Source organism: Apodemus sylvaticus, chromosome 5, assembly GCF_947179515.1.
Source record: "Apodemus sylvaticus chromosome 5, mApoSyl1.1, whole genome shotgun sequence".
Classification (NCBI taxonomy): Eukaryota; Metazoa; Chordata; class Mammalia; order Rodentia; family Muridae; genus Apodemus; species Apodemus sylvaticus.
Genome location: NC_067476.1, coordinates 68,701,188 through 68,717,751, shown reverse-complemented (window position 1 = coordinate 68,717,751; position 16,564 = coordinate 68,701,188). Strand labels below are relative to the sequence as shown.

Here is a 16,564-nt window from a genome sequence, read left to right as displayed (position 1 = left end):
ATCAGCTCTAGGATCATCATGAGAGATGTACATATTGTGTCAATTCTTGAAACAGTGGCTTGTGTGGTCACCAAGAAATAATACTCTACTGTCCATATTAAGGGACTGATTGCCAAGCTCACATTTTGAGTTAACTAAGTAAAATGACAGAGACTTTGATGTACATTGTATTTCCATCTATGTTTCCATGGGCACAGTGAAATTAGAATTCTCTTCTGTGAAAAGGGGTACCTTTTCACATTGATGTCTTATTCAAATATTAAGATAATGAATAAAAAATATCTTCTAATTCATTATTTATTTACTAATTTATTAATATTAAAGATCAACTATGCTTAGGGAAGGTTTAAGGTCCTTAGAATCTAGTCTTCCTAGTTGATTACAAGTAAAACTTTTCAGAGTGTCATGCTTATCATATATTTCTCTACAAATTTACTATTTTCTTGTTTTTAATTTATTGTTACTATTATTAGTATTACTACTACTACTATTGCTTATTCACTTTACATCCTGCCTACTTCCAACCTCCTGGTGACCCTCTCCCACAATTCCTTCCCCCTTTCCCCTCCCCTTTTCCTCTGAGTGGATTGGTTCCCAGTAGGCATCTCCTCACATTGATACATCAAATATCCACAAGGCTAGGTACATCCTCTCCCACTAAGGCTGGACTAGTCATCAAAGCTAGAAGAATATATCCCATATACAGGCAACACCTTTTGAAATAGCCCCCACTATAATTGCTTAGAAATCACATGAGGACTAATCTGCATATCTGATATGTACAAGGATGCCTATATCCAGCCCTTGTATGTTCTTTGGTTGGTGGTTCAGTTTCTGAGAGCCCCAAGGGTTCAGGTTAGTTGATTGTGTTGGTCTTCCTGTGGAGTTCCTATCATCTTAGTGCCTAGAATCCTTTCTCATATTCTTCCATAAGAGTTCCCAAACTCCATCCACTTTTTGTCTGTGGATATCTGTATCTGTTTGAGTTATCTCATGGGTGTAGCTTCTCAGAGGATAGTCATGCTAGATTGCTGTATGCAAGGAAAACAGAGTATTATTAATAGTATCAGAGTTTTGTGCTTTCCAATGAGATGGGTAGCAAGTTATTGGTTATTGGTTGACTGGTCCCTCAGTTTCTGCTCCATCCCCAATCCCTGCATTTCTTGTACAAAGAATAAGTTTTGGGGTTGAAAATTTTGTGAGTGGGTTCATGTCCTTATTCCTCCATGGGGAATCATGACTTGCTACAGGATATAGCTTTCAAATTCTCCATATCCCCATGATGCAATAGCTAAGAAACCTCCATTGATTTTGGGGTACTTTGCCTATCCCAGGTCTCCTTCTCTTCTGGGATATTCTCCTTATCTCCCCACTCCCATCAGTTGCAGATCTCCATTCATTCTCATGGCTATTCCCCTTGCCCCTCCCCAGACATGAACCTGCCCACTCCCATCCTGATCAATCCCCTCAACCATTCATTTTCCTCCTTCCATCTGCCTTCCATAACCATTCTATTTCTCCTTCTAAATAAAACTCAAGCATCCTCCCTTGTGACCTCTTTCTTTTCCAGTCTTCTTGGATCTAGAGTGCAGCATGGACATTTTGTGTTTTATGGCTAATATCCACTTATAAATTAATACATACCGTGCAAAAAGGGATTTGGGGACAAGGTTACCTCTCAAAGAATGATATTCTTAATATCAATCCATTAGCCTGCAAATTCATGATGTCTTTGTTTTTCATAGCTGGATAGTAGTCCAGTGTGGCATTGTACCACATTTCTTTATCCATTCTTCAGTTGAGGAACATCTAGGTTGTTTCCAGATTGAGCTTCTGAAAACGAGAGCTGCTATTACCATAGTTAAGCAAGTGTCTTTGTGGGATGGTAGAGTATCTTTTGGTTTATACCCAAGAGTGGTATATCAGGGTCTTGAGGGAAAATTATTCCCATTTTTTTTAAAACCACCCAAATATTTTCCAGAGTGGTTCTACAAGTTTTTACTCCCATCAACAATTGAGGAGCATTCCACTTGTTCCATATATTCACCAGCATGTGGTATCATTTGAGATTTTGATATTGGCCCTTCTGATAGGTAGAAGATGGAATAGAGTTGTTTTGATTTGCATTTCCCTGATAAATAAGGACTTTGAATGTTTCTTTAAATGGTTCTTTGGCATTTGGAACTCTGTTGACAATTCTGTTTAGTTTTGTGCCCCATTTTTTAATTGGCTTATTTGGATTGATGGTGTTTAACTTCTTGATTTTTTTATTCATTTTGGATATTAACCTTCTGTCCAATGTAGGTTTCATGAAGATCCTTTCCCACTGACAGTGTCTTGCCTTACAGATTTTTTGCATTTTCATGAGATACTATTTAACAATTTTTTTTTTTAATCTTAGAGCCTGATAGCTCTTTAGGTACTATTCAGGAAATTGTCTCCTGTACCAGTGAATTCAAGGGCATTTCTCTTTTATGAGATTTGGTGTATCTGGCTTTCTGTTGAGGTCCATGATCCTCTTGGACTTAAGTTTTATGCAGGATAATACATATGGATCTATTTGTATTCTTTTACATGTAGACATCAAGTATGACCAGCACCATTTCTATTTTTCCATTTTAAGATTTTGACTTCTTTCTCAAAACTGAGTGTCCATAGGCATATGCATTTACTTCTGGGTTTTTGATTCTATTCCATTGATAAATGTGTCTATTTCTGTACAAGTTCTGTGCAGTTTTATCACAATTGCTCTGTGATACAGCTTAGGCTCAGGATTTTGATTCCCCCAGAAGTTCTTTTATTGTTCATGATTGTTTTGGATGTGTGTGTTTGTGTGTGTGTGTGTGTGTGTGTGTGTGTGTGTGTGTGTGTTAGTTTTTCACATGAAGTTGAAAATTTCTCTCTCAAGTTTTATAAAAAAAAGATTGTGTTGGAATTTTGATAGGAATTGAATTGAGTCTGTAGATTGCTTTTGGTAAGATGGCAATTTTCACTATTTTAATGCTACCTATCCATGAGCATAGGAGGTCTCCCATCTTCTAATAAGTTCTTCAGTGTCTTTTTTCAGGGACTTGAAGTTCTGGTTAAACAGATCTGTCACTTTCTTGGTTAGAATATCACCAAGATATCTTTTACTATTTTTGGCTATTATAAAAAGTCACTGTTTCTGTAAATTCTTTCTCAGCCCATTTATCATTTGAATAAAGAAGGGTTACTGATTTCTTTGAGTTTTTTTTTTAATCAAACCACTTTGCTAAAGCTGTTTTTCAGCTGTAGAAGTTCTCTGGTAGAATTTTTGGGGTTGCTTATTTTTACTACAATATCATCCACAAATATCAATACTATGACTTCTTCTTTTACAAAGTGTTTCTCCTTTATCTCCTTTTGTCTTAATGTTCTGACTAGAACTATTCCCTATTGAATAGACAGGGAAAGAGTAGTCAGCATTGTCTTGTTCATGGCTTAAATGAACCTGTTTCAAGTTTCTCTCCATTTAATGTGATATGAAATAGTTTTAGTTGTATTGGTATTAGCTCTTCTTTGAAAATTTGGTAGAATTTAGCACTAAAATCAATTGACCCTGGTCTTTTTATGGTTGGTAGACATTTAATGTCTGCTTTTATTTCTTTAGGAGTTATGGATTTTGATTAAACTTCAGTTAGTGGAGCCTGTCTGGAAAGCAATCCATTCCATTAAGATTGTTCAAGTGCATGGAGGCTTCTGAAGTAAGACCTATTCATTTTTTTGAATTTCCTCTATGTCTGTTGTATATCTACCTTTTTATTTATGACATTTATTATTTGGATACTGTCTTTCTGGTTAGTTTGACTAAGGGTTTGTCTATATGTTTGATTTTACATAAATAAATAAATAAATAAATAAATAAATAAATAAATAAATATGACATAGTTTTGTAGATTCCTTGTAATTTTTTCTTGTTTTCTAAATGATTCCAGCCTTGATCTTATTTATTTCCTGCCTTCTACTCTTCTTTGGTGTGCTTGTTTCTCTTTTCTAGAGCATTCATGTGAAGATTTAAATTGCTGTTATGAGAACTTTCTAATTTCATCATGGGGGCACTTAGGGCTATGAGTTTTCTTTTTAGCACTACTTTCATTATGTTCCATAAATTATGGTATAATGATGGTTTGTATATGCTTGGCCCAGGAAAAGGCACTCTTAGAAGATGTTGCCCTGTTTTAGTAATTGTGATCTTTTTGGAATAGGTATGTCACTGTGGTCATGGGATTTAACACCCTCATCCTATCTTGCTTGAAGCCAGTATTATGCTAGCAACCTACAGATAAAGATGTAGAATTATCAGCTCCCTCTGCACTATGCCTGCCTGGACAGTGCCATGCTCCCACCTTGATGATAAAGGACTGAACCTCTGAAACTGTAAGCCAGCTCCAATTAAATGTTTTCTGTAGAAGAGTTGACTTGGCAGGACTTGGTTGGATGAAGGAAGAGGAGTAGAGAGTTAGAGGCTTTTGGAATGGGGATAGAGGAAGGGCAAGATATAGCTGCTAGAGTTCCCCATAATCGTGGCAGATCTACCATTATTCACCACCAGAGGAATCAGATTTAATAATCCTTACTGGACTAAATTTTAGTTGTGCCCAGAGATTGAGTTACCATTGTTGCTGAAAAAGAAAAAAGAGTTGCCTTGTTCTTGGTATCTGTTCACAGCAGCAAAACTCTAACTAAAATAGGTATGTTGTGCCTGCATTTTCTTTGAATTCTAAAAAAAAACCTTAATATTATTTCTTCCCTGATCCAGATATCAAAAAGTAGAGAATTAATCAATTCCCATGAGTGTCCAGACTTTCTTGTGTTCCTGTTGTTGTTGAAGTCCAGTTTTAATCAATGGTGGTTTGATAAGATACAAGACATTATTTTAATTCTCTTGTATCTGTTTAAGCTTGCTTTGTGACTGACTATGTGGTCAATTTTGGAGAAGAATCCATGAAGGCATGAAAAAAAGTTATATTTTCTGTTTAAGTAAAATATTCTAAAGTTGTATGTTAGGCCCATTTTATTAATAATGTCGGTTTGTTTTGTTATTACTCTGCTTATATTTTGTCTGGATGACCTGTCAATTGGTAAGAGTGGGGAGTTGAAGTCTCCTTTATTAATGCATGAGGTTCAATATATCATTTATGTGCTAGCAATGTTTCTTTTACAAATGTGGGTACCCTTGTGTTTAGGACATAGATGTTCTTATCTAAGATATAACCTTGATTGATTTATCCTTTTAGGAGTATGAAGTGTCCTTCCCCGTCTCTTTTGATTAATTTTGGCTTAAAGTCTATGTTATTATATATTAGAATGTCCACTCCAATTTGCTTCTTGGGGTCCTTTGCTTGGAAAACTTTTTTCCATCCCTTTATTCTGAGGCAATGTATATCTTTAATGCTGACATGTGTTTCTTGTATGCAGCAGCATTACGAACCCTGTTTTCCAATGCATTCTAATAGCCTGTGACTTTTTATTGGAAAGTTGAGTCCATTGATGTTGAGAGATATTAATGACCAGTGATTATTATTTCCTGTCACTTTAATGTAGGTGTGTGTGTGTGTGTGTGTGTGTGTGTGTGGTGTGTGGTGTGTTTGCGTACACACACACATGTGCATGCATCTTTCTCTTATTTTTGCTGGAATGAAATTACACATTTCCTGTGTTTCCTTGAAGGTAGTTATCCTTCTTGGATTGGAGTTTTCCTTCTAGTATTTTCTGTAGGACTAGAATTATGGATAGTTGTTATTTGAGTTTTTATTTTTCTTGAAATATCTTATATTCTCCGTCAATGGTGATTGACAGTCTAGGTTGGACTCTTTAGTTTTTAGAGCTTGCAAGATATCTGTACATGACCTTTTAGCTTTTAGGGTCTCAGTTGCAAAACCAGGTATGATTTTGATAGTTCTGCCTTTGTATACTACCTGTTTTCCCACTCTTTCTGCTTTTAATATCTACCTTTGTTCTGTAGGTCTTGTGTTTTGATTATAATGTGGTGACAGTATTTTTTCTGGTCCAGTCTAATTTGTGTTCTATAAACTTCTTGTATGTTTATAGACATCTCTTTCATTAGGTTAGGAAAGTTTTCTTCTATGATTTTGTTGAGACTATTTTATGGGTCTTGTAGCTGGGATTCTTTATCTTCCTCTATTTCTATTAATCTTAGTTTAGATTATTTCATGTTATCCCATATTTCCTGGATGTTTGTGTTAGGAATGTTTTAGATTTAACATTTTCTTTTACTAATATATTAATTTCTTCTTTTTTATTTTCTATGGCTGAGATTCACTCTTCCATCTGCTGTATTCCTGTTGTGGTGCTTGTGTATTTTGTTCTTGTTCTTTGATGCTTCTATGTCTTCTTTCAGGTCTTGCACAGTTTTATTTATTCTCTTTATCTGATTAATTTCACTTTCCTTTATCTCTTTAAGAAATGTACTTGTTTTCTTTTTAAAGACTTCTAACTTTTTATTTAATTTTCCTTTATTTCTTTAAGGGGTTCATTCATTTGCTTTTCAAAAACCTTTATCATCTTTATAAGGTTGGATTGAGGCCATTTTCTTGTGCTTCTCTTATGTTAGCATATTCATGGCTTGCTGTAGTAGGTTAGCTGTGCTCTGAAGGTATCATGTTGTTCTGACTTTTGTTGATTATGTTCTTTCAAGGGCTTTTAGCCATCTAGGTGGCATTGCTTCTTGTTGTCGTAAGAATTTGGGGGTGGGCAGTTGTTACTCTCAATGATCCTGGTATGACAGGCCTCTAATGGGTATCTTTGAGTTCTATGGTTCAGTATCAGCAGGTCTATATTGTCAGAACTTACAGATTTGATGAAGTTTGGCATAGAAGTAGTGGACTAAGAGGCTGCTCATGACAGCTAGGCTTGCTCCAGAGGACTCAGTCATCAGGGTTGTTGGATGACAAAAGGGAAACATACCTGCATGATTCAAGATCTACTGGTCTAATTAACATGGGTGAAGTGGTAGGGGAAGAATGGAGTTGCCCCTGGGAAAGCAGACTACTCAGAACAGCTCTGCTTACTCCAGAGGACTCAGCAAGCAGAAAGATTATTGTTTTCTAATTGAACATATAATGACTTAATTGGAACATTTTTGTTTTGCCATACTGAGTACTCAATTTTATAAGTATTGGTGAAGTATAATAAAGAAATTGTTTTAAAACAAATTTCTTTGGATTGTGAGATGGCTCAGTGATTAAGGGTATCCACTTCTCTTGCAAAGAACTAAAGTTTAATTTTCAGAACCCAGATGTCAATTCAAAATTATCTGCAACTCCAGTTTAAGCATATGTAATGCCCTCTTATTATTTTCATAGGATCTTTTGCACATATGGTGCACATAAACTCATTCAATCACACACACACACATTCACACACACACACAAACACACACAAACATAAATAAATACATCTCTATATAAAGTTTGTGTAGTAGTAGTAGTAGTTAGTAGTAGTAGTAGTAGATTTTGTGCAGAAAATTTCTGACACATATCTGCATTAAAATTTTCTTATTCCTTTCATTTTAAATATATGTTTACTGAATGTGATTTTACTTTTTTTGTGTGGGGAGGCAGTGTCTTTCTATGTGGCCCTAGCTGTCTTCCAACTTGGCCTGCTTGGTGCTGTGATTAAAGGTATACACCACCTCACCCAGCTCTCACTGTTATTTTTAACACAGTCAAAAATTTTACATTTCATGGAAATATTATGCTTGTGAGAAAGATGATTTTATGCTACAATGGAAAAGAAGAAACTAATTAAACAATTTTAGCTCATATAAGCTTTAAAATTGTACTAGAATACAAATCATGATGGCTCAAAGTGGAAAATGTAATTTTTAAACCCACTGTGTGAGAGAGGTCTTTGGATTGAGATACTCATTATCAAAAAACAAGCATGCTATTCAGGGAAATAAATAAAGTCTAAACAGCTCTGATTTATCTTAAAAGTAGTCAATTCGGGGATATTAGGCTACAAGGAGTGACACAAATAAAAAAATATCTTCTGTAGTTATTAACACATTCCTACCTCATTTACTCCACAAATCTTACTCTGTCTCAATTGTCATAATCTTGTTAAACAACCTTGTTATGATAACTGCATCATGACCACACCACATTATTTAATGTAATAATTATCCTTAAACATGTTTTGCTAGATTTTATTTACTTATTTTATATATGAGTATGTAAAAAAATATAATCAACTCTTTACGTTGCCTTAAATTATATACTTCACTAATGACAACCAGTGATTTTTGAAAATTTAATTACCTATACACCTGTGTACTAATGAAGGCATGTTTCAAAGCCATGGATGTAGGGTCTGAGTCTCTGTTACAATAAAAGTCCAGTCAAATCAGTAGCTAAGACAATAAATCAAAAGTAAAAACAGTGATTGTCATGGTCATTGAGGACAATAATAAAATATTTATTAATGATAAATATGTATGGTAACATTAGTGTATATTACAAGACTAAAAAGACTGTATCAGAAATCAAATAAAAGAAAGGAAAAGAAAATTCAAAAAGAAAAGGGGAAGGGATAAAGTAAATGAAAGTTTCCATAAAAGTCGCATTTTGAGGTCACTGGATGTTTGGGTTCATTTGCAGAAGGTGAATCATGATAGCAAATTATAGTTTGCTATAGTCATAATATAATTATACTTATAATATAATTATAGCTAGTTAAACTATAATGAAATAAAAATAATTATAATTAATTAAATTCTCTTGAAAGTTTTCAAAGATCAATTGCTGAAAAGAGTAAAGAATTAAAAGTTTAGTTTTACTAAATCTTGTGCAGTTATTCTCAGGAGAAAATGTGTATCTAATTATCCACATTTGAATAATGCAGAAGAGTGAAGGCATATGCTCAAGTGTGTAAATCCCAGTTGTCAGTAGTTACAATAAATAAATTAATAAGATATATACTCCTGACACCAGTAAAATGTAGGAAGGACTTTTTCATCTCAGGTATCTAATGAATTCAGCATCTAAAAAATAGGGAAAGAAATAAAAAGGCTATTTTATTTTGAAATGCAACATTGGTGATTTTGTAATGATGGAATAATGTCTAATTATTCAGTTAAATATAGCAAATATTCAAGTGGTCATTTTTTCATTGTTTTCAGCTAATAATAGATATGAAATATTAACATATGTAACTTTTATCCTAGATGCACTACATGCCATGATATTTTAATCTAGAAATTCTCACAGCTAATTACCCACATTCAAATTTAGACAAATAAAGTGTAGCTAGGTGGATAGGCAGCTAGGAATACAGACAGGCACCTCTGATGTATACTCATAACTACCATTGACAAAAGAAAAATCAACCATAAATCTTTGTCATAACTGCCATGTTTTGTATTTTACGTCAGTAAAATCATTAAAAACTTAAATATACATGTTATAAATTCTTGCTTCTATTTCATTCTCATTGGCTGTTTAAAGGATTATTAATATAGGGAGTCAAACAAGTTACACAGAGGAGCTTTAGTAGTTTGTCAAACCCTCAAATAACGACATAAGGAAAAAATATCAACAAATTGTATTTTAGTTTTAGCTAATATACGCCAAAATTGGTATCATAATACTGATTAGTAACTATCTTTCAATATACCTGTTGGTGACTCATATATGTTTTGAATATGTAATGATCTCACTTCTTGTAGATCAAGATACGTCAATTCACAAACCTTCTGTATTGTCTTTGGAAATTTGAGTTTCTTTGTACCATTTTAGATACAATAATCACCATTAAATGTATTCAAAAGCATTGTCTAATATGAATGATGAAGACATAGACAGTTCAAATGTCTCATGAATTACAAAATCATTCCAATTTTATCTTCAATTTCCTAAAGTAGAACTTTATTTTTATATAACCTTGTCTCTTCAAAACTACTTCTATCTCACTAGTTTTAGATGTATATCCTTAAACAAATGCGTCTTTTGTCTTAAAGATGATATATTAATATAACCAGAAAAAGAAATATAAACAATTTTCCTTTGACTTCCACAACATCATAGGAAAAGAAGCACGAATCATGGACAAGGAAAACTGCTCTTCATTACCTCATTTCCACCTCTTGGGAATCACCAATAACCCTGACACGAAAGTGCTAATATTTACTGTGTTCCTAGCTATCTATCTTATTACTCTCATAACTAATATTGGAATGATCATTTTGATCAAGATGGATCGCCAGCTCCAAACACCAATGTACTTCTTTCTCAGCCACCTCTCTTTCTCTGACCTCTGCTACTCCTCTGCAGTTGGACCCAAGATGTTGATAGACATTTTCAGCAAGTACAAGACCATCCCATTTGTTGGTTGTGCCTTGCAATTCTTTTTTGTCTGTATCTTTATAGATGTTGAGTGTGTGCTGCTGGCAGTGATGGCCTTTGATCGGTACAAAGCCATAAGTCACCCCTTACTATATGCAGTAGACATGTCCAATAAGGTATGCTTCCAATTCCTAGCTGGTGTTTACCTTGTAGGAATGACAGATGCTTTGATACACACAACATTAACTTTCCACTTATGTTTCTGTGGGTCACATGAGATTAATCATTTCTTCTGTGATATACCTCCTATACTGTTACTATCTTGTTCCAATACCCAGGTCAATGAGTTAATGATATTCACTATTTTTGGATTTATTGAGTTGAGCACTATTTCAGGAGTCCTTGTCTCCTATTGCTATATTATCTTATCAGTCTTGAAGATCCATTCTGCCAAGGGAAGGTTTAAAGCTTTTTCCACCTGTACCTCACACCTAACTGCTGTTGCAATTTTTCAGGGAACTCTGCTTTTTACATATTTCCAGCCAAGTACTTCTTATTCTCTAGATCAAGACAAAATGACCTCTCTGTTTTATACACTGGTAATTCCTATGCTGAACCTGCTGATTTACAGCCTGAGAAACAAGGATGTGAAAGAGGCCTTGCAAAAACTGGGAAATAAAAGGTGGTGCAAATAGCTGTATTATGTGTACATGTTCAAGTAATGATGGTAATTTGTATAAAATGATATTGAATCGCCATAGGAATGTTGTGCTAAATAATTTAAGTGATTAGCATAAATATTTCACATAATTTTAATAATAATAAAATGTTTTAGGCATTCCAATGTTTCATTCCTCATTATTTGCTATAGAGTTAGATGTGATACACATGTACAGAAATTTTCATGATCATTTCAGTTGTGGAATAATTATATTTTCTTTTCATTCAATTTTAATTGCATTAAGCATTCTTCAGTTTCAGTGGTTGCCTTTTTGCATAATTTTCCTTTGTATTAAATTTCAAAGATATCTTTATATTGATAAAGATGAATGATAAAATTAATTGAAAGATGTGGACATCTGCTATAAATCAGAACATGCATAATTTTTACAAAAGAATAAAATTTGGTTTTATTCTGAGATAGAAAGGAATTTTATAATAATCTAGAACAAGGTCTCTATATCCAATGAGAAGAATGAATTTCCATATACGGCCTTCAGCATAGTGTTTCTGTGAAAATTGTGAAAATACAAATATGTATGTCTATGAATCTACATGTGTTTTTTGCGCTTATTATTGGGTTCATTTGCCATTCTAATTGTTTGATTCTTTTGTTGTATTCTGATTTATTTTTTTGTGATTTATCTTATTTTATTTTCGATCTTTAGATGCCTGTTTGTTTTTTAATGAAAGACAGAAAGGGTGTGGATCCAAATGGTAAGAGAGTTGGGGAAGTACTGTAAAGAGTGTTTTTTGGAAGTGAAATCATAATATTTTGTAGGTAAACAATATACTGCCCATGAAAAAAATGTTTAAAAAATTAAAAATAGGAAATCGGGACTCTTGGATCTAAAGAAATGTTTGTTGGTAAGAAAGAACAGGATCTTGTCACAGAGCTTGTAATTACATGGCTGTTAAGGTACACTACTCCAATCCTGTTGGAAAATGAACAAATCTAACAAATAAATTCTGAAGAACAGTGGAAATCATTAGGCATGTGTGTGTACATTCATCTACACTGGACTTAATCCATCATGGTTCCTTTCCTTCTTTACCATTATCGGCCTTTCATAATGGCAAAAATCTTTTTCTTTCCCCAGTTTTTCTTCTTAGATGCTACTATGATAATAATAATGCCCTGGAAGCACTGTACAAATAATGCTTTAAAAAATGTATCCTCAAATGAGAGAAGTAAATTTTGTTGAAGGATTGAACATTGCAGCTTTACAATATAAATACTATGAAGTCTGTATTGTAGATAAAATAGGAAAGAAGCAATAAAGCAAATTAGAGAAAAACATGATATTTTAAGTCAATATGAGACACTGGTAATGAGACCTTAAGTGTATTGCTGAAACACACACAAATACAGAGGCACCCACCTATGTGTCTTCTCCATACACTTCAATTAATAGAGTTCAAGATGCCAGTATAGTGAAATGACTAGATATAATTGCTACTTCCAGAAAATGGAAATATATAGACACGTGTATTTTGTTGAACAATTATTTTATTGTCTATTTCTCCTATAACATTCCCTGTTGTTTTAACTGCTGAATGAGTTATCTGAAACGTAAGAATTACATCTATGCATTTGACTGAACATGGAGAATGAGGAAAAAAAATATGTTATTAAACAACTGATAACATTTGGCCTAGTTATTGCTTGAGATTTCAAGTGTTGAACCATATTTACTGCCAAAAGTTGTTGAGTCCTGATGGCATGAGTCATGTTGGGTTCCCCTGCAAAATGACCTGAGGAAGCTATTTGTGTACTTGTGTGGAGAAGTATCCACATAACTATGTACACTTAATTTTTGATAAAGAAGCCAAAACCTGCATCTTAAAAAATACTCAACTTCATTAGTTATTAGGGAAATGCAAATCAAAACAACCCTGAGATTTCATCTTACACCAGTCAGAATGGCTAAGATTAAAAATTCAGGAGACAGCAGGTGTTGGAGAGGGTGTGGAGAAAGAGGAACACTCCTCCACTGCTGGTGGGGTTGCAAATTGGTACAACCACTCTGGAAATCAGTCTGGCGGTTCCTCCGAAAACTGGGCACCTCACTTCCAGAAGATCCTGCTATACCACTCCTGGGCATATACCCAGAGGATTCCCCACCATGTAATAAGGACACATGCTCTACTATGTTCATAGCAGCCCTATTTATAAATGCCAGATGCTGGAAAGAACCCAGGTATCCCTCAACAGAAGAGTGGATGCAAAAAATGTGGTATATCTACACAATGGAGTACTATTCAGCCATTAGAAACAATGAATTCATGAAATTCTTAGGCAAATGGATGGACCTAGAGAACATCATACTAAGTGAGGTAACCCAGACTCAAAAGGTGAATCATGGTATGCACTCACTAATAAGTGGATATTAACCTAGAAAACTGGAATACCCAAAACATAATCCATACATCAAATGAGGTACAAGAAGAAAGGAGGAGTGGCCCCTGGTTCTGGAAAGACTCAGTGAAGCAGTATTCAGCAAAACCAGAACGGGGAAGTGGGAAGGGGTGGGTGGGAGGACAGGGGAAGAGAAGGGGGCTTACGGGACTTTCGGGGAGTGGGGGGCTAGAAAAGGGGAAATCATTTGAAATGTAAATAAATTATATCGAATAAAAAAATTAAAAAAAAAAAGAAGCCAAAACCTTACAATGGAAAAAAGAAAGCAACAAATGGTAATGATCCAGCTTGATATCTACCTGTAGAAGACTTAAAATAGATCCATACTTATAATCCTACACAAAACTCATATCCAAGTGGATCTCAACAAAAACCAATATACACTAAATGTGATAGATGAGAAAGTAGGAAAGAGCTTTGAAAGCACTGGTATAGGAGACAAGTTCCTGATTAAAACACTGATGTCTTAGGCTCTCAGATCAGCAATTGATAAATGGGACCTCATGAAACTTCAAAGCTTCTTCAAGGAAAAGTACACTGTCAATAGGACAAAAAAAACCCTAAAGATTGGGAAAAGATCTTCACCAACCCTACATTTGACAGAGAGCTAACATCCACAATTTTTAAAGAACTCAAGAAGAAAAAATAGTAACCCAAATATCCCAATTAAAAAATTCTCTTAATAGTTGAACGAGGGAATTTTTGAGGTCAGGCAGCAGGAACAATGTCACTCTGATTAGCACTGGCTGCCCTGAGTCTTATTGAGGCTGGAATGCCAATTTATTTGATGATTATTTCCTTGTATCCATTTTTGCCCTCAGCTTTGTGGTGTGATTTAAGAAAACTTGCTGATGTGTAGATGTGCATTCTGAGGATTTAAATTATAATTGATAAAGGAGAATATACACATTTTATAAAAGTTTAAATTTGTGATTCCTTTAAGATTTATATAAGATTACATTTTAAGATAAGGAATGAAATCATTTATCCTATTTTTGTAACCACAAATTGCTATCTGCCAGTAAGAAAAACTGGGAGAAGTGCCTGACAAATGCAGAAGCTGATGCTTATAGCCAACCTATGGACTGAGCATAGGGTCCCCAATGGAGGAGCTAGAGAAATGACCCAAGGAGCTGAAGTGGTTTGCAGGCCTATAGAAGGAGCAACAATATGAACCAACCAGTACCCCCAGAGCTCTCAGCGACTAAACCACCAACTAGAAAGTACACACAAAGGGACCCAGGGCCCCGGCAAAATATGTAGCAGAGGATGGCCTTTCCAGACATCAATGAGAGGAGAGGTTCTTGGTCTGTGAAGGCTTGATGCCCCAGTGTAGGGGAATGCCAGGACATGAAAGTGAGAGTAGGTGGCTTGATAAGCAGGGAGAAGTGGATGGGATAGGGGGTTTTCAGAGGGGAAATGAGGAAAGGGGCTAACATTTAAAGTGTAAATAAAGTGAATATCTAATAAAAAAAGAAAGCAAAAAGAGAAAAAAGAAAAACTGGCTGGGAAAACTATCTTGCTTTTTCACGTTTTGTTACCTATAACAGACTGCTTTGTTACAAATTTATATGGGATCTTGGGAATAATCTGTTCTTTTTTAAAGCCTGTACTACATAATGTTTATTCGTGTAAAGGTATTGGGCAAACATACTGGTTTTTTTTAATAGGCAATCAATAAAAAAATAAAATATTGTCACATTGTAATTTCTATACTGCTTGAATGATTTTGCTTGGGTGTATAAGATGTGTGTCAGGGGTGAGGGGGCAACTTGCTTGTTTAAGCTTGATGAAGCTTGATTCATCCAGAAGAGTGTGTGTGTGTGTGTGTGTGTGTGTGTGTGTGTGTGTGTGTGTGTGTGTGTGTTTGTATGTGATTATCGCCTCCCTTCTCCTTCTTTCTTTTTTTTTTAATTTTTTTTTATTCGGTATATTTTTTATTTACATTTCAAATGATTTCCCCTTTCCTAGCCCCCCCACTCCCAAAAAGTCCCGTAAGCCCTCTTCTCTCCCTCTGTCCTCCCACCCACCCCTTCCCACTTCCCCGTTCTGGTTTTGCTGAATACTGCTTCATTAAGTCTTTCCAGAACAAGGGGCCATTCTTCCTTTCTTCTTGTACCTCATTTGATGTGTAGATTATGTTTTGGGTAATCCAGGTTTCTAGGTTAATATCCACTTATTAGTGAGTGCATACCATGATTCATCTTTTGAGTCTGGGTTACCTCACTTAGTATGATGTTCTCTAGGTCCATCCATTTGCCTAAGAATTTCATGAATTCATTGTTTCTAATTGCTGAATAGTACTCCATTGTGTAGATATACCACAATTTTTGCATCCACTCTTCTGTTGAGGGATACCTGGGTTCCTTCCAGCACCTGGCAATTATAAATAGGGCTGCTATGAACATAGTAGAGCATGTATCCTTATTACATGGTGGGGAATCCTCTGGGTATATGCCCAGGAGTGGTATAGCAGGATCTTCTGGAAGTGAGGTGCCCAGTTTTCGGAGGAACCGCCAGACTGATTTCCAGAGTGGTTGTACCAATTTGCAACCCCACCAGCAGTGGAGGAGTGTTCCTTTTTCTCCACACCCTCTCCAACACCTGCTGTCTCCTGAATTTTTAATCTTAGCCATTCTGACTGGTGTAAGATGAAACCTCAGGGTTGTTTTGATTTGCATTTCCCTAATGACGAATGAAGTTGAGCATTTTTTAAGATGCTTCTCCGCCATCCGAAGCTCTTCAGGTGAGAATTCTTTGTTTAACTCTGTACCCCATTTTTTAATAGGGATGTTTGGTTTTCTGGAGTCTAACTTCTTGAGTTCTTTATATATATTGGATATTAGCCCTCTATCTGATGTAGGATTGGTGAAGATATTTTCCCAATTTGTTGGTTGCCGATTTTTCCTATTGATGGTGTCCTTTGCCTTACAGAAACTTTGTAATTTTATGAGGTCCCATTTGTCAATTCTTGATCTTAGAGCATACGCTATTGGTGTTCTGTTCAGAAATTTTCTCCCTGTACTGATGTCCTCAAGGGTCTTCCCCAGTTTCTTTTCTATTAGCTTCAGAGTGTCTGGCTTTATGTGGAGGTCCTTGA

At 35.1% G+C, this 16,564-nt stretch overlaps 1 protein-coding gene across 1 annotated transcript; it reads left to right on the top strand.

The window, feature by feature from the left end:
* Positions 1-10,084: 10,084 nt before the first annotated feature.
* On the top strand, positions 10,085-11,020 carry LOC127685565 (olfactory receptor 5W2-like). Its single transcript, XM_052182871.1, has one exon. It carries the CDS (start codon positions 10,085-10,087, stop codon positions 11,018-11,020), a length of 936 nt encoding a protein of 311 aa, XP_052038831.1.
* Positions 11,021-16,564: the final 5,544 nt, after the last annotated feature.